The sequence below is a fragment of the Oryctolagus cuniculus genome, chromosome X (genome assembly GCF_964237555.1).
Source record: "Oryctolagus cuniculus chromosome X, mOryCun1.1, whole genome shotgun sequence".
Lineage (NCBI taxonomy): Eukaryota > Metazoa > Chordata > Mammalia > Lagomorpha > Leporidae > Oryctolagus > Oryctolagus cuniculus.
The window spans coordinates 30,853,836-30,876,170 of NC_091453.1; the positions used below are offsets into that span (position 1 = coordinate 30,853,836).

At 49.1% G+C, this 22,335-nt stretch overlaps 1 protein-coding gene across 1 annotated transcript in view; it reads right to left on the reverse strand.

Moving 5' to 3' along the window:
* Positions 1-4,080: 4,080 nt before the first annotated feature.
* The window catches only part of DIPK2B (divergent protein kinase domain 2B), a 36,960-nt gene continuing 18,705 nt past the window's right edge, over positions 4,081-22,335 (reverse strand). The window contains exons 3-5 of the mRNA XM_002719877.5: positions 9,046-9,219; positions 6,907-7,195; positions 4,081-5,706 (exon numbers count right to left, since the gene is read on the reverse strand). Coding sequence (XP_002719923.2) covers positions 5,366-5,706; positions 6,907-7,195; positions 9,046-9,219 — 804 coding nt within the window. The 3' untranslated portion in view covers positions 4,081-5,365. The remainder of the gene's footprint in view (positions 5,707-6,906; positions 7,196-9,045; positions 9,220-22,335) is intronic.

The following is a 22,335-nucleotide window of genomic DNA, read 5'->3' on the forward strand; positions in this document are numbered from 1 at the left end:
ATACCAGATCTGTATGATTCCAGTGTTGTAGCTCTTACCCAAAAGGACGTAAATCCAATGAAGTATTTATTATAATTCTGGAGGAAATGCTCATGGGCTCTTTTACAGGAAGAAGTGAGATGCTAGAGGGGAGGACTGGGAAACAAGAGACTTGAAAATTGTCACTTAGGAGCAAATCACTGAAACTGGCTTTGTTTGAAAAGGAGGGCTTGGGGTAGGCATTTGGAGCAGTGGTTAGGATGTTACTTGGGATGCCTGCATCCGATATCAGAGTGCCTGGGTTAAAGTCCTGCCTCTGCTTCCAATCCAGCTTCCTGCTAATGCACACCTTGGGAGGCAACAGATGATGGCTCAAGTGCTTATGTCTCTGTCACCCACGTGGAAGAGCAGCATCAATCAGGGCAGGCTGCAGCCAAGAGCAGGAAACTCAATTCAGGTATCCCACATGGGTGGCAGAACTCGATTGCCTGAGACATCACCACTACCTCCTAGGGTCTGCACTGGGAGGAAACTGAAGTCAGGAGGTAGATCTAGGACTCAAACCCAGTGGGTATCCTCACTGCTGGGCCGGACACCCACTCCTTGTCTTGCGATTGTTAAGAATTTTTTTTTTTTCATTTTGCTATGGATCTCACAAATCATGTAGCCAGTCCTACAGGCCAAAAGGCAGGGGCTGACAAAACTCAGAATATGTACTCTAACACCTCCATCAAATTCCTAGGGACTGTGAGTACATGACAATGATTTTGTTGTGGCTGAACTCACTTGGGTGTCGACTCTGCTGTATCCTGGTCACTGAAGGAAAGACACTGATCCTTAGGAAGGGGCTGTGTCTTATGCAAGAGTGCTTCAAAAAGTTCATGGACAAGTGGAATCAAAACGTGAATTTGTTATGGTGCAAAAAATTTTGAAGTTCGTGTGTAAGTTTTTTGCAACATACAATTTCCATGAACTTTTTGAAGAATCTACAGATGTGTGTTTTTCAAAGTTCTTGTGTGTCAAAACAAACTTAATTTTATTTTCCACAAATCTTTTAGCTTTTTATTAAAAAGATTTTTTTATTTATTTGAGAGGTAGAGTTACAGAGAGAGAGAGACAGAGAGAGAGAGATCTTTTGAACTGACTCACCCAGGAGTTCAGCAAAAATATAGATGTCTAGGGCATCCTCCAAGCTCATGGAAACTCTTCACTTGAGATTCTGAGCCCATTCTTGGTATATGATTGGCATATTCACGATCTATTGTGTCTCAGGATGATTATAGTGCGTTATATTTTTATATTATCTTTTTAAAAAAGATTTAATTATTTACTTGAAAGGCAGAGTTACAGACAGAGAGAGGGAGAGACACAGAGTAAGAGAGGTCTTCCATCCACTGATTCACTTCCCAGATGGCTGCAATGGCAGGAGCTGGGCCCATCCGAAGCCAGGAGCCAAGAGCTTCTTCCAGGTCTCCCACGTGGGTGCAGGGGCCCAAGCACTTGGGCCATCCTCCACTGCTTCCCCAAACCATAAGCAGGGAGCTGGATTAGAAGTAGAGCAGCCAGGACTTGAACTGGCACCCATATGGGATGCTGGCACCATAGATGGAGGCTTAGCCCACTATGCCACAGTGCCAGCCCCTCCACTAACTTTTTAAAGTCACTGTGTATACGGCCAGTATGGTGTATGGACAACCTCAAATGAAAAGGGTTGGGGAATGCAATCGTTATTGTCAACAAGAACACTTTCCCAGCATCTGCTCCATGCCCAGCTGCTTGCTATGATGAATTGGATGAGGAGGCGGGACACAGATCTCTCTGGGATACTGTTGAGATTAGCCTCAAATGGGACACAGACCTGTGGTCCAGAAGTTCAGAGACAGGATTTAGAAAGATATCACCGGGGGCTGGGCTATAGTATTCAGATAGATCTTCAAAGATTACAAGGATTCTTCAAAAAGTTTGCAGAAATGGAATTAAAAGATCAGCTTATTTTGGTGCAAAAAGTCTAGAAATCCTTGCATAGAAGTGTTTTGAAGACATGGAAAATGCAAACTAGGCATGGATTTCACAATTTTTTTTTCACCAAAATAAACTTATTTTTGGATTCCATTTCACCACAAACTTTTCAAAGTCCCCACATCCATGGAACTTTGTAAGTGGAGGAAGGCAGCCTTTAGCTCTGGCTATGGACACGTCCCACACTCACGCACACGGGGTCCTTCCTGCATCACCATCTACTGGGGCAGTTAGGGGTCTCTGGAAGCAGACACTGCAGTGTAATTTACTGTGGGTGTGCTATAGCAAATTTCTCCAAACCAGGTGGCTTGAAATCACAGAAATGTATTCTCTCACAGTTCTGGAGGCTGAAAGTCTGAAGTTGCTTTCCTTGGGCTGAAATCAAGGTGTCAGCAGCGCCTCTCTCTGGAGGATCTGGGGACGGTCAGAGTTCCTTGGCTTGTGGCCACATCACCCCATTCTCAACCTCCCTCTTCATACAACCGGAATGGACCAGTACAGCCACCAACTCCTGTCACAAATCTTAAGCCAATCATGCTTTTGCCACATTTTAAGGTGAGAGTCCCAGGTTCTGGAGATTAGGACGTGGAGATATCATTCTGGGGGCCACCCTTCAGCCCACTACAGGGTGGGGTGTGTGTTTCATAGCTATCCACCTCCGTTCAAAGAACGTGGAGGGAGCAGGATGGGCAGAGGCCATGCAGACCCAACACCGTGTTAACCAGTTCGTTGGGGGAGTTCCAGGAGGAGAACTGCCTGCAGAATCGCTGCTCAGAGGACCAGAGGGTGGCAAGGCTGTCACATCTGGCTGTGGACAGGTGTGATCGTGAGTGAAGCTGCTCTGTATAGCCGAGGCAGAGCCCACAGGGGCCAACGGCTGAGGCTGCCTGCTGGACAGGGGGGCTGGGCGGCTCAGCTCTGTGTCCACCATGGGGAGCAAGAGGCAGGGGAGTACCTTGAAGGCAGTGCCCGCCTAGGGGTCTCTGACTTTGGGGTGTGTGATGAAAGTGTATGAGAAAGGGGACACTGCGACCTCCCGAGGCTTGGAAAAGCCTCCAGCTGGGCCATCATTTCTAGGCCATTCCCACACATAGTATAGGCCTAGCCTCCCCCAGTCTGCCCTCAGGAGCTCTTGGCCTGCACTGTGGACACAGCTGTATACATATGCATTTTGTCATCATTTATATTCAAAACAAACCTCCCGGCAGCCCCCCCCCCCAGGGGACGCCAGAGTGGTTTTGTTCTTTGCTCTTTCCTGGGACTTGTGGAGGTAGGGCACGAGGTCTCTCTCTCCTGCTTCTGGATGTACTCACAGGGGGCACAGAGATGGGAGAAGGCCTAGAGGAAAGTGACTCCAGGCAGGGGTCATTTCCAGATTCCCCAGGGACCTCATCATGTGTAACTTTGCACACAGGATTAACGGAAGCCTTTGGTCATGGAAAAACATATGGGCTCGCTGTGGCACTCCTTATTGGTCAGTGGCACTGTGGCGGGTCTAGAGGCTTAGGTCCCTTTCCTGGGCTCTGGTCAGGTACTGGCTGGGTAGGGACCGTGACGCTGCCGGTGGGAAGCAGGCTTGGTCATCCAGGCCAGAAGGTGATCTAAGCCTGCCCTTCCACAAGCTCACTGTCATGGTTGCCCTGGGGGTGGTGCCAGAGTCGCCCAGGGGCAAATGCCAAAGCAACTGATTAATATTCCACAAAGCAGGACTGGGGGGGGGGGTCTATTTTAAAGTGTGACGGAGGGGCCAGAACTGAGGAGTACAAGGCCAAACAGGAAAGCAAGAGGTGCATGCATTGGTAGCTGGAGATCTGGAACTTTCCCAGCGCGTGGTTCTGCTGCCTTGGACCTCAGCGTCCCCCATCTGTTAAGTCAGGTGATCCGACCTGAAAGGTGGTGGTTCAGAGGTAGACCAGAGGCCATGCAGAGAGAAGTCCCTGTGGGGAGAGAGTGCTCCAGGAGCTTGGGGACAAGTCCAGAAGAGTCCCTACTACTGTGTGAGGGCTGGGCCAATGACCTACACAGAGGAAGAGCCACCCAGCATGCGGCTACATACATGAAAGATAAAGCACACCGATCAACCAGCGGGTAAAACATGCTCTATTGGCTGCCCTTGAAAATGCAGTTTTATAGTCACCTCGAAGGCCAAGTTTGAATGAAAGTCCATAGAGGCACCAGAGCGCACAGTGGAGAGAGCTGGCCCTGGGCCCCCGACTGTGGCTGTGGCTACAAGGAGAATGTTCTGCCACTCCTAGACCCCCTGCTCCAGGGAGCAGAGCTCAGAAATCCATCTTTGCCAGTGGTCTGGGGCCAAGCTTCCTATGGGCAGTTCCCGCCACCCAATGAGCGCAGCCAGGATGCTAAAGGGTGGGGGTGGGGGTCCTCCTCAGATGACTGGCTTCGCCTGGAGAATACCCCGGCAGCCATTTTTCCTCCTCTCCGTCCTGCTTCTCTGCTCCGCTGCGGGGTGGGGGTGGGGTCCTCCTGGCTTGCACCAGCTCCCTCCTTCTCCCCGTTCCCACAGGTATCTCCTCTAAAAGTCTCGGCCTGTTTAATTCTGTCTTAAGCTGGCTTCTTAGAGCACCTGGACTCCCACCTTGGCCGCGGCTGCCCCTCCCCCCAGCACGTCTTAGCCCAGGCTGTGAAGGGCACCGGGAGGCTGGCCTGGAAGTGAGCCCCAATGGCATGTCCCCTTGGCCTGCAGTCTCCTCGCTCAGCGATGGTGTGGGCAGGGCACACGGGGAGCAGGAAGGCGGCCCCTCTTGCCTAAATCACAAGTGCTAGTGGCGGGAGCCTTCCCCACACTCGGCCTTCCCAGGACGCCAGCCTCCTGAACCCGCGCGCGGCTCTTTGTCATTGCTTCTGGAACATGCTTTGTAAACCACTGGGGCGGGGTGGGGTGGGGTGGGGTGGTAATGAGCATGTGTCCCGGGCCCCTCATGTTTGTCTTGTTTCATTCTCACAGAGTCTAGTGCAGAACAGGAGAAACTGAGGCTCAAAAACATCGACTGAGTGTCCGTCCACACTGGGGTCTTCAGATGCGCCCCCCTCCCCTGGTGCTGCTGTGGTGGTCCAGCCAGTGTGAGTGGGGGAGGCAATTGGGTGGAATGGCAGCACTCTCCATGGGTGGGTCAAGTTCCTCAGTGCCCCGGAAGTGAATGTGCGCCTCTCCCAGTGGGGGGGGGGGCAATTGGGTGGAATGGCAGCACTCTCCACGGGTGGGTCAAATTCCTCAGTGCCCCGGAAGTGAATGTGTGCCTCTCTCAGTGTTTACAATGGCGCTGCTCCCTTCAACCTTGCAGCCGTCCAACCAGGGCAATGGTGGGCCCGGTGCACGGCTCCCCACGACCTGCGAGACCCCAGCTCCTCAGAACTTCTCGTTGTACTTGCAGTCTGGGTATCGGTAGGCAAATCTGGGGTCACAGGTTCTCAGGGGCCTCAGGAGCTCCTTCAGGTGACTGGCGGCCCTGAGGACTTCCGGGTCAGGCCGGGCGCCCTCTGCACACCGAGCGAGGGCAGCGTCTATCTCCTCTTGCACCGGGGAGGGGAACCTGCCCTGGAGAAGTGGCGGCAGCAGCTGCTGACACACCAGCACCAGGCTCTGCTTCTCAGGGACGGTGTCGCAGGAGGGCAGCTGGGCCTGGCAGCCGGAAACCAGGCAGCTAAAAATGTCCTTATTCTCCGCGGCGCTGGCGGTGGCTTGGTTGCCTAGAAGAGAGAGGGAGATCATGACCCGCCCTCCAACCTGTTCTCCCCAGGGGGCAGGGCTCCGCCATTGGGCATTGCTGGGCACAGAGGTTTAGTCTCCCAGCATCTGCCTGTCCCCAGTAGAGGTAGTGCTTGGGGACACAAAGCTCTCTGCTGTAACAAGTTGAGGCCTGAGCCTGGAAAACCCACTTACTTATTCCTGTTAGAAGCTGGGTTTATAATTGTCGAGGGCACACGCCTATTGTTATTTTGCTGTTCTGACCAAATTAGGGAACTCAAGAGATTATTAGGACTGATGGACTGATTTCATTTGCTTTTTTTTTTTTAAATAAAAAGCAGGAGAAAAAAAAAAAACACACCAGGAAATCAAAACTGTGCATTCAGTGGTTGTAGTGAGAGCGACCTTCAATGATTTACATATCCTGAATATTCTGGAATTTGCCTCATTTGTTTTAATTTGATTCTTTTTAATACAAGCAAATCAGGACATGAGTAAGTGCGGTTTCATTTGTCTGTCTTGGTAGGCCTTCTTGTATAAACAAAGCCAGAAATTGAAGAAGAAAATCCTTTGTCTTATTGTTGGACTCAGAAAATTTGGGCATGTTAGAGACTGGGAAGTTTGAAGAGTTTTAGCATGCTGGGTGGGCCTTTGCACGTAGTGAGAAGACATGATTCACTCCTATACCTCATTTGGTTCTATGCTTTTTAAAAACAAAATGTGCCAAAATGTATTGCAAAATGTACCGATGAATCAGCCCGATATTTAAGTTTTAGATCAGGGCTAAACTCATCTGATGAGAAAAGTGCCGAGGGGGAGATGGTTTGGGGAATTGTGTGTGTGTGTGTGTGTGTGTGTGTGTGGAGGGTCAAGGTAGGTCGCTGGGCCACACATGGGCCACCCAGACCTGACTGGATGACAGCACTACCCTGGGAGGGTGCAATCAGGGCTGTACCACGAGGCGCAGTGCCCTTAACAGACAAGGTCAAGTCCATTTCCTCTTTGGAGATGGAGTTGGAACAAATTCAAGGGGGGATGAGGCATGTTGTACACAACATCCAACATTGGCCAAACCTCGGTGGCTCTCACTATGCTGCAGAGACTGAAAAGGCACAGGACTGTGACCCCAGGCCACCCCTTCCCTAGCTCCTGTCACCCTGACTTCCTCTCTGACAGCTGCTCAGCCATCCCATGCTGAGTACCTTCCTGCTTGTCGATGACGCCCAGTGCGCTGGCATCCCGGATGAACAGATGCCCGTTGTTAAAGATGCCAAACGTGCGTGCGTCAACATGGGTGAAATAGAAGAAGTAGTTCAAATCATTGCTCCTCAGAGACTCCAGGATGCTGAGAAGCTGGTAGGCGAGGTCGGCTGCCTGGTCTGGGGGTGCACCGTAGAATTCCTGCAGTGGTCTGGTGCTGGTGCTGACCAGGAATCTGCCACAGGAGCCGAGGTACTTGGGCAGCGGCCATCCCTCGGCCCCGGGGAAGATCTGCCAAGCAGAAGGAGGAGGCAATTAGAGAAAAAAAAATCTCAGGAGCCTCTCTCTCTCTCTCTCTCTCTCTCTCTCTCTCTCTCTGCTGTTCACCAAGAGCACACCGAAAGATCAGCCTTGCACAGGCATCCTGCATTGCAAAACACTCGGCCAAGTGTCTCTCCATCTTTTTTATACCCTTTGGAATGTGGCAATACTCCTGTCCTCTCCCCTTTCGCTTTCTTATTCCATTGTGGGTGGCAAGATTGGAAAGAGGAGGGTGCTCTCATTTCTGTGCAGTAGTCTGCATTGCAACAGGGTATCTCCAAGCAGGGTAGGAGAACGCTAATGGACTGGCCCAGATTTTAGACATGATTGCTTTAAGAGTTGTGCAATTGCAAAACACATGACTGGTGTTTGAGATGCTTAGAAGGAAGCTATGGGAAAAATAATACGGGGTCAACTCAAGGCTGATTTACAGAGAAGAGTATTTTTCAGAGTAGTGGTACAGGTACCAGGTCCTGGAATAGGGCAGCCCTTCAAGGGACTGAAGTTTGGGGTAGCTCTGCACTGGCCCCGAGTGTCACTTTGGCCAGCACTGGGTGAATCTGCCTGGTGGGGTAACTGCCGACTCACAGATGCTTCTCAAAGGTCTGGAACTTTCCACGCAGCTTAACACTGGCCGAGAGAAGGGCACAGCTCCAGCCTCTGTCCTTTGTCTCCTTGTCACAGCTCCAACTTTGTGAATTTATGAAATAAAAAAGGAGGGGTGGAAACCCTGCTGGCCTTTTTCTTGACTATTTGTTGCGGCAGCTTTTTGTCTAGAATGGTGTTTCTTTAACCTCTAGGGTACATAACAGGCATGATAAATACTCAGACTCCCCTCACCCACCCCCACCACACACACCTTGTTTTCCTGCCTTAAAAAAATCAAAGCCAGCTGCCCGGTGTGGTGAATTACTGTGGCCTTTGGCCCATATTAAGCTGCTTGGCACATTAGGAGGAGCCCACAGCCATGGAGTCTTCAGGTTTTCTCTACCTTTTCCTATTATGGGAGGACTTCACAAAGTTAGTGGCAAAAGGGAATCAAAATATAAGTTTATTTGGGTACAAGTCCATGCCTGTATTTTTTTTTTCTAGCATGAATTTTCCGTGAGCTTCTGGAAGACTCCCTTCTCTGAGCGAGGTCCAGGCCTGCTGGCGCTGTGGACATGTGCAGCCGCACGGCCATTTTTCCGATCCACGCCACCTCTTCCTGGGCAGAGCCAGGCATTGACTGGAAGACCCCAGCCTGGGAGTCTCAGTAGCCAGGCCTTGGGGTTGCGAGGGCCCACCACTGCCACCATGCAAGATGAGAACAGCGGGAGTGTAGGACAGACAGCAACCGTCTGTCTCCCTCTGGCCTTTCTGATGGCGATGCTACAAGGGAGGTTTGCGCGGAAAGAGCTTGGCCTCCGAAGGCAGACGGCTCTAGATCTGGGTTGGACCTGGCTCATGCCTGACACTAAGTGACGTCAGCCAAGCCACCTCTTATCTCAGTGTCCTACTTACTTCATCCGGGAAAGGGGACAGTCATAACATTCCGGGTAGGCTGCTGGGAACCTTAAATGAATGATGATGTTGAATGTGCAGCAACACCGGGAACATAGCAGGTGCTCATTAAATGATAGCTGTGGCTGTGCATTCAACCGCTTCCCTCTGGCCAGTATTCACCAGGCTTCTCTGTCCTCTACCTGCACCTTGCTCTTCCCCCTTCTCTTCCTCTCCCTTCTCTCTTCTTTCTCTTCTTCTCTCTACCCTTCCTGCTTTTCCTGCTCCTACCTCCCACTTCCCTGCACCTGGAGGGCTGGGGGCCAGTGGCTGCGTACCTGTAGGAGGATGGGGTGAGTGTTGACAGCCAGCGTGTAGAGCAGACGCAGCTTGTCGCGCTCGGTGAAGTGGTCCATGAAGATGCTGCCGGCATCGGCCACCTCGGCGTAGCGCCGCACCACCCGGTCCAGGAGTCGCTGCGACGGGCAACGCAGGAGGGGGCTGGGCAGGCCCTGTGGGCACGGGGTGCGGGCAGACCCCGGAGGAGGAAGCGTGCTGAGCACTTGTTGGGGGCTGGCACGAGGGGGCACGGGCAGGTTGTGCTGGTGGGAGAGGCCCTGAGGTTGGCGAGTGGGGTGGGGACTGTGCCGGGGGAGGGAAGAGTGGGAAAGTGGACCTCCTGGAACAAGCAGTCGGAGCACCCCTCACTCTGCCCTCCCAAGGGAGCTGCTCGCAGGCTGAATTCGTCAGATGCGCTCGCCCTCCCCCAATAGCTTGCCATTGCTTCCCCCAGGTTTGATCTCACAGTTACGGTGCTCTACCCCAGCAGCTATGTGGGTGCTGCTGTGTTCTTGGGGCAAAACTTATTTTCTTCCAGCCCTCTCCCACATCTTTCTCCGCAAATGCAAGCAGAACCTACCACAAGGGGGAGACTGTTAGGAATAGGGCCCTGGGGCCAGTCTACCAGAGTTCATCCTGCTTCCGGCAACCACCAGCTGTGTGGCCTCGGGCAACTGACTTGTGTCTCTGCAGCCTGGCCCGGGTCTGGTCTACAGAAAGGGTGTCCACTCTCCTGCAGTGGCTCAGTTACTCCTCCCCAATACCTGGCAGGGAGGTGCTATAGGGAGCCTCAGATAGAACAGAAGAATTGGAAGTTTGCCGTGTAGGTAATGGCTGGAAGAGCTGGATTCAGGATTGGAACCCAGTGGCTTGGACTCCACTAAACATGCCTTTTCCTCAGTAATAGGGCCTCCTAACCCCGTTCCCATGGACTGGAAACCATGGTAGATGATTTGAGGCTATGAGAAAGCCTCTTTGCTTCTGGTAGTCTTGTCTGACACGCCCTGAAATTCCACTACTAAAGATGAGCATTGAAGGCTAGAGGACAGGGGGAGTAAGGAATGGCTTCTTCTCTTTTCCAGGGGCCAGTTCTTGGGAGTTCACGTTGTAGCACAGTGGGTTAAGCCTCTGCCTGCATCGCTGGCATGCAACTCCCTGCTAATGCACCTGGGAAAGCGGCAGATGATGGCCCAAGTGCTTGGGCCCTGCCCCACCATGTGGGAGACCTGGATGGGGAGTTCCTAGCTCCTGGTTTTGGTCTGGCCCAGCCCTGGCTGTTGTGGCCATTTGGAGAATGAACCAGCAGATGAAAGATTCTCTCTCTCTCTCTCTCTCTCTCTCTCTCTCTCTCTGCCTTTCAAATAACTAAGTAAATCTTTACTTTTTTTTAAGAGTCAGTTCTTAAATGCAAATACCCCTGGGGGAGGCAGGACACTAACTGATCATAACAAAAACAACAATAAAAAGGAGGAGTGCATTTGTTCATTTATTCCACACAAGGACCTGCTATTGCTTCATTTTACAGATGGCAATACTGATCTTTAGCCAGACTGAGTTATTCCAAGTTGCATATTTCTAGCTGGAAGCGACAGTACATGAGTTGAGAGGTAGGTGGAACCAAGCAGAGTGGCCATTAGCTGTGTCAGGGCAGTCCCTCACTCATTCATTCACTCATTCACCCACCGATCTTTGCAGCTTGTCTGCTGAGGACTGCACCATATTAAGACTGTATTTGTTGGGGCCAGCACCGTGGCGCAGTGGGTTAATCCTCCACCTGTGGCGCCGGCATCCCATATGGGCGCTGGTTTTAGTCCTGGCTGCCCCTCTTCCCATCCAGCTCTCTGCTGTGGCCTGGGAAAGCAGTAGAAGATGGCCCAAGTGCTTGGGCCCCTGCACCCGTGTGGGAGACCCAGAAGAAGCTCCTGGCTCCTGGCTTCGGATTGGCACAGCTCCGGCCGTTGTGGCCATCTGGGGAGTGAACCAACAGAAGGAAGACCTTTCTCTCTGTCTTTCCCTCTGACTATCTGTAACTCTACCTTTCAAATAAATAAATAAAATCTTAAAAAAAAAGAAGACTGTATTTGTGGACACAGAGGGGATTGAGCCATGTGGGAAGTGAATTTTCCATGCCCTCTGGAATAACTCTGGTGGATACGGTGTGGAGCTTAGTGAGCCCTCCCCACCAAGCCCTGCCCAAATTGAATATTAATGAGGAAAAATGATGCTTCCTGTTATTTTCGGCCACTGCGTTTTGGAGAGGTTTGTTACTGGTAGAATTGCTAGAAGGTTCTGAACCGTCTCTGCAGCTGTAGCCAGAAAGGCCTTCAGAGATTATTTGTACCACTCTCTCCCTTTATGGAGGAGGCGACTGCTCCCCAAGTCCCACTCATAGAGTGAGGCTCTGTCTGCTTGTGTTCTGTGTTGTGTGTGCTGGCCAAGTGCAAGTCCACACTTATATTGGGCAGCAGCAAACAGAATCGGGAAACCAACCATTTCCGATAAAATCATGGTTCATTTTGAAAACCAATACAAGGGTACTTCAGAAAGTTCGAGGAAACAAATGTTTCTTCTGGTGCAAAAATATTGGAAATCCCCGCAGAGTTTTTCTCATAATCCCCATTTTCCATTTGGGGGATTATGTGTTCCCTTGGAGTTTCTAAGTTATTGCTCACTTCAGCATTCATGGGCAACAGGCCTAACTTAGGCCTTTCAAAGAAAGGCCAAAAGAAAACCAAACCCTGGTTCTCTGCTACCCCTCTCTCTGCTCTGCTCTGTTTCCTCATTTTTCCCTTAGGGAACCAACCAGCTAGTCAGTGTCTTCACTGAGGTGCTAGCGACTGGGATTTTTGTCTTGCAGGGATGTCACCTAAGAGGCCTTTCGTTAGGTGATCCTGAGAATAGTTGTCATGTTTTTTGTATCATAATCCCTAACAGTCTGGAAAACAGGTAGTAAAACTGAGTGATATGCTGCTATGGGGTTAACTTTATGTGGCACTTTGGTGAGGCTAGGGTGTTCAGTTTTTGAATCCAATCCTGATCTAGGTGTTGCTGTGAAACTGTTTTGTGGACATGGTTGAAGTCTGCAATCAGTTGACTTTAAGTCAAGGAGAGTATCTCCACAATCTTGGTGGGCCTCATCCACTCAGTGCAAGGCCTTAAGAACAGCATCAAGATTTCCCTGAGGAAGAAGAAACTTCATATGTGGGCTGCAGTGGCAGCTCCTATCCCAAGATTTCCAACCTCCTACCCTACCTTATGGATATTGGGCTTGCCAGTCCCCACACTTGCATAAGCTAATTCCTTGAGATAAATCTGCGCGCACGCACACACACACGTGCACACACACACACACGGGCTTTAAAAAGTTCATGGAAAATGCTTGTGAATTTTAATTTTAATTTGCATTTTAATTCCATTCTCCACGAATGCTTTGACCCCTCCTCATATCTCCTACTGGTTCTGTTTTTTTTTTTTTCTGATAGAATTCTGCCTGATATGCTGGCTGAGGGAAAAAATATTCCTTGTGAAAATGAACAGCCAACTGAGATGGAAATCTAGATTTTCTTTCACCCTTGAAGCTTCTAATGAAATCTGAGTCAGGAGTCATAACACCCACAAGTCATTTGACCTTCCGTTGGCTTTCATCCATACCCCCAAGTGTGTTTGCTCAAAAAAGCATCACCAGCCATCAGCAGTGTCCTCATGTAAAGGGTTCTTACCAGAATGGAAGCATAAAAGTTAAGTTGTCTTGACAGATGATTTCATGACCTGGATGGAGACCTTTAAAAGTAAAAGAGCTATGCTCTTGTTTCTCTCGCAAAGCTAGAGCTAGGAGCATTTGCCTATCAGTAAGGGCAAGAAGAGTTTCCTTCAGAGCAGAACAAAACTTAAAAAGCCGTGTGGCTCTTTGTCCGAATTGCCCTAGCTCCTTCTCATGTTCTGTCCCATGGGGGCAGGCCAAGTGATAGCCCCATCTAGGGGATCACAATGCGCCAGGAAGAATCTGGATTTTGGAGTTGATCATATGCCATCAGAGAGTGTTGTGCAAAATTTGCCCATGCTGGTGGTCCTGTGCATTGGTGACTTCTGGGAGCTGTACGTGGGGGCTGATGGTAGAAGCCTCAGTGCCTGCCATTTGGAAACATAGTTGGCACAACACCATTGGGAGAAGGAGGCTAAAGCTTTCAGGAGTTCTAAGAGTTGAGTCCTATGCCAGGCCTTTTTACAGGTGTTACCTCTGCACGCCCAGGGGTTTGGGGCCTTTAGTTCTCTCTTGTCATGGAAGAGATTTTACTGGAAATTAAGTAGCTTATTGAAAAAAGGCCTGTGGAAAATGATGTGACATTAATTTTCACAACCCACACTGGCGAGTGCAAATGGTAGACTGTTATCAAGTGATCTAGGGAGTGCTCCAATTTTGCAGATGAGAATAAGGACCAGAAGTGATTGATTCAAGATTGTGCTGTTTATCACTCCTGAATCTCAGTAGGGCATTAACAATGATTTAATGGGGAGAGAGAGAGGGAAAAAATAATCAGTGTTTTAGAATTTGGCAATATGTCTCAAATTTGAGGATTGAAGCCTTAAGAATGCTACAAAAATACAGATTCCCTAGGTGTGTGCCTGGAAATTCAAGATACATGGGTTGGGAGGCCTAGAATTCTGCATTTGGGGCAGGTGTCCCAGTACATCCTTGTTATCAGGCAAGTCCAGGGAACATGGGAGATAAGGAATTGAGGGATGATCTGGCTTTCTATCTTAAGAAGTTCCTAGGCAATTTCTTCCTTTATTTTGGACACAAATACAAATGATTGTGCATTCATGTTGGGAGAGGAAAGACTTTAAGACTCTTGGTGATGGCTTCACCATCAATCCTCAGACAGCTGTCATCTGTCCCCAGAAGGTTTTGGCTGATAAAAGCCCAGCAAATTACTCTTGAAGACAGAGGTATGTAGCATATAATAAGGGTGCTCCAGAAAACCACCCTGCCTTCAAAACCAACTGAATGAATCTTCAGGGGGGAATCGCAGATGCTTGGAGGGGAGATGGAGTTGCTGACTTCTCAGGTCACATCACAGAGGTCTGCCTTCTGTTCTGCCTTCTCAGAAGGTTTGAACTTCTCTACCAGAGAGCAAGGAGGGCTCAGGAAGAAAGAAGAATGCCAGGATGCCACTGGACAGGTGTTGACTGTCCAAGGTCTACCTACCAACCCCGATGGGCCATGAGCCAAAAGGAGAGGTGGAATCCTCAATGCCTCCATTTTACACTTCTTATATTGGATCAGGGATGGAGGAAAATACTAGGATTGTCCCTGTGGTTATTCTAACCAGGAAAAAATGCCAGAAATCATGCTACCAAATAGTCCATTTCTGCATGGTAGAAGGACAGAGAAGTTGGTGGAATTCTCTACATGGCCTGTCTTGCTACTCTTTTAGCACTTGATCATAGACTCAGCTTACAAGCTTCATAGTCTTGTATGCAAAGGGCTTGGCATGGTGAGAGGCTCATGTTCTGCACTCAGTAAATGGCAGATATCATTGTCACCATCATGGTGACATGAACGTTGTCACTGCCACATTGCAGTTCTGCCTTCCATAACCAGCCATGGAACTTCTGATTCCCTCTGTTCCCTTCTAGTTGAAGCTTCCTCTCCCATGGCTGTCTGCTCAGGGAAGCAGGCTGAGGTTATCTATGAAAGATAGGAGGTGCCTAGTGTGAAATGTTCTAGCCAATGGAATGTTGGTGAAGAGTTAGGTCAATTATTCTGGCTTCCTCTTGAAGTTACACTTGGATCCATCTGAGGAAGAGGAGATGGGACAGAGCTATGGAAAGAAGCAATGATGCCATGATGATTGAGGGCTCACGAGAGAGGGGCGGAAGCACCAGAGGCCTGATTGTTGGATGCCAGAGCTGGCTTGGCCACTGGAAGCTTCCATGCCAAGTTTTGGGCCAGGGATGACCTCACCAAAAGCTCCTTTTCCAGAGAGTGGATTCACTAAGTCTTTGCTTCTTGTTCCCAAGACAGCCTACCAACCCGGAGACGTGGTTTTATTGAGGCATGAAGGCAAACAGTACATTAGGTTTGGACTCCTGGACCTACTGAGACTCAGCTTTTGCCTCTGTAAAAGGAGGTTGGTGGTGTCTTTTCTTCTACCGTACAGGAATGGCAAGGAATATAATTTGTGTGAGCCTTTTCAAAACATTCAACATCCCAGGCTCCTATATAGACAATAAGGGGATTTCAAGACGTTCTTGGAAAAATGGAATTCAAAGATAAGCTTATTTTGGTGCAAATATTTTTTGAAATCCATGCAGAGTTTTTTCATAATCTACATTTCCCCATGACTTTTCTGAAGGCTCGTGGTATTATCATCAAGTTTATTTCCCATATTAATGGTTCTACTTGCTTCTGGATGACTTTTGTCCATTTCTCAAAGCACATATTGCTCAAAAGTCCCCAAGATTTATCGCTACTTAATGCACTTGACTGTTTCTTTTAGCAGAAATAAGTGCGTGGCAGAAAAGAACACAAGCTGTTCTTAGAAAGAAAATCTCAGCTCAGAAGCATGGCTTTCCCCTCTGAGATGGGAAGTCATCTCGTCTCAGGAAGGAGGCCGCCCTCGCCAGCTGGATTTGGAAGGTGGAGGAGACTCTTGAACAAATGAGTTTTCACTTTGAGTAAACTAGCACCCAGGGAGAAAGTGCTAGTGTTAGTAACACTGTGGGTTACCTTCCAGCTCCATATCTGAACACCTTTTCCATGATTTAGTTGTTAAATATGCTTGTGAAATGGGGCTTAGGTTAATCATGTATCATAGTTAATCAATGTGTCATCATGAAAACAATGGCAATTCAATAACTGTCTCACTTGTTCTGGATAATTAAGCCAGAAGTTACTGAACATTCCTTCAAGCTGCATTGTATTCAAAACCATGACAACTCCAGTTTGGTTCATGTTATTAAGGGAAACACCTCATGCTTCTTTTTCTGCTCCAGTGGGTGTCTTCTCCTCCCCTCCTTTCTCCCTCACATTCTTTCTCATTATTTTTTTTTTCTTTGAAACCAGACACAATGTGAAACTTTTTGTTGTGTTAACTTTTCATTCTGTAAATGTCTGGTCAGCACAGCGATTATTTTGGGGGAAACTACTCGGATGATTTTAGAAGTTTAGACATCCAGAACAGCTCACCCTCTGTTCCAGGTGCCAGACCCCAAATCCTTTCAATTTTGCTTTGAGAGCCACAAGTCAGGGTCCCTGCTACTCAGTTACCGGATGAAAGGACAAGCTCAAAGGGTGGACGCAGAGAGGAGAAATGAGTCAGGAGTGGGTGTAGGTTTTGGGAACTTGTTTTGGATCTGCTAGGTGTGGAGAACACACCCTGGAGGGCTGAATCGGTGTTAAAACCACATTCAATTAAAAACTCAATAGACTTGGTGGGGTGGGGCAAGGGATGTGAACCTTGCCTAGATGGTCCTGGCTCTCCCAAAGTTGGTTCTGTGTAAGGCAGGTTCTCCAACTCCACGTGACATCCTTTTCTGGGGCAGGGCTTCTGTTTAGAGTCTTGCTACTCTGTGGTGGTTCTGGGTTGAGCCCTGATGGGATGTTCTCTCAGGAGCAAAGGGGTTGAGAGAAGTTATCAGAAGTGTAACTGAGAGGGGGCCGGTACTGTGGTGTAGTGGGTAAAGCTGCCACCTGCAGTGCCAGCATCCCATATGGGCACTGGTTCGGGTCCTGCCTGCTCCACTTCTGATCCAGCTCTCTGCTATGGCCTGGGATAGCGGTAGAAGATGGCCCAAGTCCTTGGGCCCCTGCACCTGCCTGGGAGACCTGAAAGAAGCTCTGGCTCCTGGCTTCAGATCAGCACAGTTCTGGCCATTGAGGCCAACTGGAGAGTGACCCAGCAGATGGAAGACCTCTCTCTCTCTCTCTGCCTCTCCTTCTCTCTCTGCCTTTCAAATAAATAAATTAATAAATATTTTAAAAAAAAGAAAAAAAAAAGAAGTGTAGCTAAGAACCACTCTGAGAGCATGGAGTTCTCTTCTGCCTCTCCAATACCTTCTGGTGCCCCTTGTCAGTGCCTCGCCTCTCCAGGCCAGCTGCTGCAGGTTAAAGCCCTGTCCTGAAGCACCGGCATCCCATATGGGCGCAGGCTCTAGTCCCGGCTGCTTCTCTTCTGATCCAGCTCTCTGCTATGGCCTGGGAAAGCAGTAGAAGATGACCCAAGTCCTTGGACTCCTGCACCCACGTGGAAGACTCGGAAGAAGCTCCTGTCTCCTGGCTTCAGATCGGCACAGCTCCGGCTGTTGCGGCCATCTAGGGAGTGAACCAGCAGATGGAAGACCGACCTCTCTGTCTCTACCTCTCTCTGTAACTCTGTCTTTCAAGTAAATAAAATTAAAAAAAATGGTGCCATTGTATCTATGGCGCCTTCCATGTCCCGGATGGCATCTTGGACTCTAGCCCCTGTGGCCACCTTACACAGTAAGATTTGGTTCTAAGCCCAATGGCCAACCACAGGTGTCAGCTCCATCCCCACCTTAATGGGATTCGCTGCTCCTGTTTCCCTGCCCCTGGCAAAGGGTATAATAGGACCCGCTTCCTTCTCTCTCTCTCTCGCCTCCTCCCTCTGGCCTGCTGAGTTTCCCCCACCCTATGATAAACCTTTCCCTTAACTCCAGTGTTTGGTGTGTTTTGTGATGGCCTTACAAGTAGTATGGAGGCTCCAACTCTGGACTGTGGTGAATTTATCAGGGTAAATGCAGGCTTGCGAGATTCACCGAGACCTAACAGAAAGAGGGGGCCTTTCTGGTGACGCACCTGTATTTTGCTATATTATAACCTTCGATATGGATGATAATAAAAACAAAGCTAAACTAATCTCATGCTCACTCTGTTTTGGGCACGGTGCCATGTGCTTTGTGTGCTTTGCCTTCATTAATTCTCACACTTCTTGGCATGCCAGGAGGTTGAGAAACACACCCAGGGTTTCATATATAGGGGTGGAGCCAGGATTCAAACTCAGGCCAACCTGAGTCCGAAGCCAGGCCTCACTGCTTTCTTGTGTTGAACTTGTAGCTTTGTTGGTGGGCCTCTCTTTCCAGTACTGCCTGGGAATCTGTCCTGAAGTGCAGGAACTGGATCCCAAGCATCTCCAGGAACCATGGGTATCATCAGGAGTAGGGCGGATGCCACACCTCTTGGATGCGCCCTGCCCTCCCTACTTTCTCATCAGCCTGGTGTGTGTGTGTGTGTGTGTGTGTGTGGCCCTGCCCTACTTTTTGCCAGGAAGTCTCCCTGATCTCACTCTGGATCCTTGCCTATCCACCCTGCATATCACTTTCAGGCCCCTCTGTGGAAAGATCATTGTTTTAGAGAAATGCAAATTCCCAGACCCTGCTCCAGGCTGGCTGTCCCCTGCGCTAAGCACAGGCACAAGCTCCCTGGGGGTATTCCCAAGTTTGAGATGCACAGCGCCGAGCTTTGGACCACCAGCTGCAGCCTCACCAGGACCACGTGGGTTCAGCCGTGCTGTCTGCCACTACAGCAGGGTGGCTCAGGACCCTCGCTGCTTCCCACCTGGGTCAGGGTTGCTTTCTCTTGCCTCCCTGTGCCCCTTGCTGTGAAATCTTCAACAGCCAGAGGCTCACTTGGTGGTGATCATGGCCCCTCTTCCATAGGGTCACCAATACGTTGGCTCACGCTACTGGTGGACGTGGTAGCTGGCTTTCTCCTCCTACTGCAAGCTCTGTCATTCTTTCCTCCTCTCACACTATCCTCCATCTCCCCCCATTCCAGGGCCCCTAGGGCTTTGCCACGGAAGCATTTGTGGGTTGCTAACGATGTTCACTTTGCCAGATGGAATAATCATTGTGGCAGGCAATTCAGCTGGTGGTTGGGGCAGGCAGCGCTGCTGACGCCTAGTAAAACACATTATTTCATGGTCTGTCATTTCGATTCAGGTATGCTAAGGCTGGTCCTAATTCTCCACTGGGCCATTTCTTTCTATGGGTTGCTGATTTCCTCTTTTCTGCTGCTTCGTTTTTTTCAGTCAAAAGCCAATAAGTCAAGTGCTTCTGACAACTCATCTGAGCATTCAAGCTTGCAGAATGGTCCATAGGAGCTCAGTGACTTCTGCTATGCAAAGGCCCTGTGGTCCAGAAGGCCCAGAGAGAATCCTGAATTGTCAAGAAAACTCTCATACTTGGCTGGGGAGAGGGGCTGCCACACTTCTTTTTCCCCGTCAGCCCTTCTGTTGAGGTTGTATCACCTGTGTCAGTCAGGGTTCAACCAGAGAATCAAAATCGCATTTTTAGTTTTACATGGTTTTAACCTTATACAGTCACAGCATCTGGCTATATGGTCTCTGTAAGGCTTCATGTTGAAGCTTGAAGTCCACAGGACTGACAGTGGGGAAGGAAAGACAGATGCGAAGTAGGAGACCCTGGGGGTCAAGATTGCGCCCTTGTACACAAGCTGGAGCGGATGAGGCCTGGCTGGAACCCGCATCAGTTCTTATTTCCCCTAACCTTGATGGCGCAGGATCCTGCAGAAGCTGGAGTTCTTTGGTATGGAGCTAACCGGGCCCAGGAGTCAGAGGAGGAAGGTGGAGCCGCTGCAGGGTCAGCGGCCGCTTTGCATCAACCAGGAGAGCCAGCAGAGAAGCCACCACGGGGGAGCTGCCGATGGACCACTGCTTTGCCAGTACAATCTCTCTGTGAGCCATTGGAACCGGAAACATACAGGGAAGGGAATTCTGGGAAATGTAGTTCAACATGGCCAAGTTGACACATTACAAAAACACCACATTACCATCCTGTAACTCGGGCCTGACCAGGCCCTGAATCCTAAGCCAAAAGCTCCTAAAAGAAGAAAGAAATAAACTCCCCTTGCAATAAGCCCCCCTAGCAACAGCCAATCAGCAGATAGCAGGGAAATACCTGAAGTTCCAGGTGTCTTTTCAGGCAGTTAAGGTGACTGATAACATCCCAAAAACTGCAGTTTGGCATGTACACCCTAGCGGCTTGGACCCTATATTTTAGCCAATCATTTTAAAACGCATCAACCCCAAAAGCCATCCAATCACCTTTACTATGTCCTTTCCCACCACTGGATGCGCTAATCCATTCTAAGAGATGTTCTTTGAATTTCCCATGAAATGAGATGATTTGCTGAATGGTGCTATAATGTATAGAATATCTCTGAAAACTCTATAAAAACCCTGTTAACTAAGAGTCGGGGCTCTCAATCAGACCTGCTGTGTCGGTGACGGTTCAGAGCCCAGGCCCGGACCTGTAATAAAACTCTCATGTGTTTTACAGCAGTAGCCCCTCCTTGGTGGTCTTTGGGGACAATTGAACTGGGTATAACACCTAGTCTTGTGGGGCAGAATGACGCAGGTACCACAAAACTCAATACGGGGGAAACTATGACAAGCGGTATAAGAGGTATACACAAGGTGCCACAGGAATCCAGGGGAGAGAGAAGTAGGCGAGTCCAGGAACCTTCACAGAAGAGGTGGCATGAGCTTGGCCTTGAAGAATGAGTAGGCTTTGGGGCAAGAGGAGATCCAATGTCAGTGTATTTCAAGCTGAAGGATCAGCACTGAGCAAAGGCAAGGATCAGAGCTAAAGGTCACGTCTGGCTTATGGGATGCAGACATGGATGCACTGGCGAGAAGACTGACAAGCTAGGTTGGGATCAAACTGTGCGGCTCTTGAATACCAGATTGAGCAATTTTGATTTTATTCCACAGGTAACATGCATAATCTTAGAGGCTGACACTGTTGCTCACATGTAACAGGGACACCCCCAGAAACTGCTGGTGGGAGTTAAATTCAGCTTGCAACATGCATTCACAGAACACCCTTTAGGGAAGTAGAGAAGCCACCAAGCATAGGATTTACAGGGTGTGACTTATGCAGGCAGGAGCTGGTCTGTGTTCAAATCCAGTACCAAAAGGGTGAGCTTGGGAAAGGTCTATCATCCATCTCTGTAACTCTCACACTCTCCACCTTGAAAATGGGAACAGGAATCTCTCATAAGATTGTGAAGATGAACTGTGATAAATGCACGAAACAGGCATGGCCGGTAGAAGGTCAGTACGTGGTCATTTTGAAAAGAAATTTGTCCCAAGGTCACAGTTTAAACAAAGGCAAATACTTTGCAAAATGACATTCATCAAAGTCTTATGCATGAGGGGCCGGTGCTGTGGTGCAGCGGGTTAACGCCCTGGCCTGAAGTGCCAGCATCCCATATGGGCACTGGTTCGAGACCTGGCTGCTCCACTTCTGATCCAGCTCTGTGCTATGGCCTGGGATAGCAGTAGAAGATGGCCCAAATCCTTGGGCCCCTGCATCTGCATGGGAGACCCAGAAGATGCTCCTGGCTCCAGGCTTCGGATTGGCGCAGCTCCAGCCATTGCAGCCAATTGGGGAGTGAACCATCGGATGGAAGACCTCTCTCTCTCTCTGCCTCTCCTCTCTCTGTGCAACTCTGACTTTCAAATAAATAAATCTTTAAAAAAAAGTCTTATGCACGATAACGAAAGAATAAAAAAGTGCAGCCAATGGTAGTGAGTAAAATTGTGATGTATCCATGTGATGAAATGTGCATATAGAGTGTTAACGGGGGCTGATGTTGTGCTGTAGGTTGTTAGGCCTACATCCCATATCAGAGTGTTTGATTTGAGCGCTGGCTACTCTGCACTTCCAATCTAGCTTTGTGCTAAGGTATCTGGGAGACAGAGGGATGATGGCCAAAGGTCTTAGGTTCCTGCCACCTGTGTGGGAGACTCAGAAGGAATTCTTGGCTCCTGGCTATAGCTTAGCCTAGCCCTGGCTGTTGAGGGCATCTGGGGAGTGGGCTAGCAGATGAAAGATCTCTCTCTCTCTCTCTCTGTCACTTGGACTTTTAAATGAATGAATACATAAATAAATATTTCAAAAGTTATTAATGGCATGGTGGATGGTATGAGATACAATAATAGGCCATAGAGGACTATCCAATATTACAGAAACAGATTATTTTTAATAAAGTTAAATGTTAGTAAAAAAAAAAACTATGAAGAAAAATGCCAGTATGTCTGCAATAGTTGTTGTCTCTGGGTGGTGGGTTATAAGCTATTCCCCTCATTCCTGACTTTCTTATGGGTTTTAAAAAAATATATGTATATATTTTACAAATTTTTATAGTGGGCACAGTCACCCCTGTACTTGAACACACAGTAGCTCAAACTAGTTATAACCCAAATATTCAGCAGCAGAATGTACAAATTGTGGCATCAGCCTAC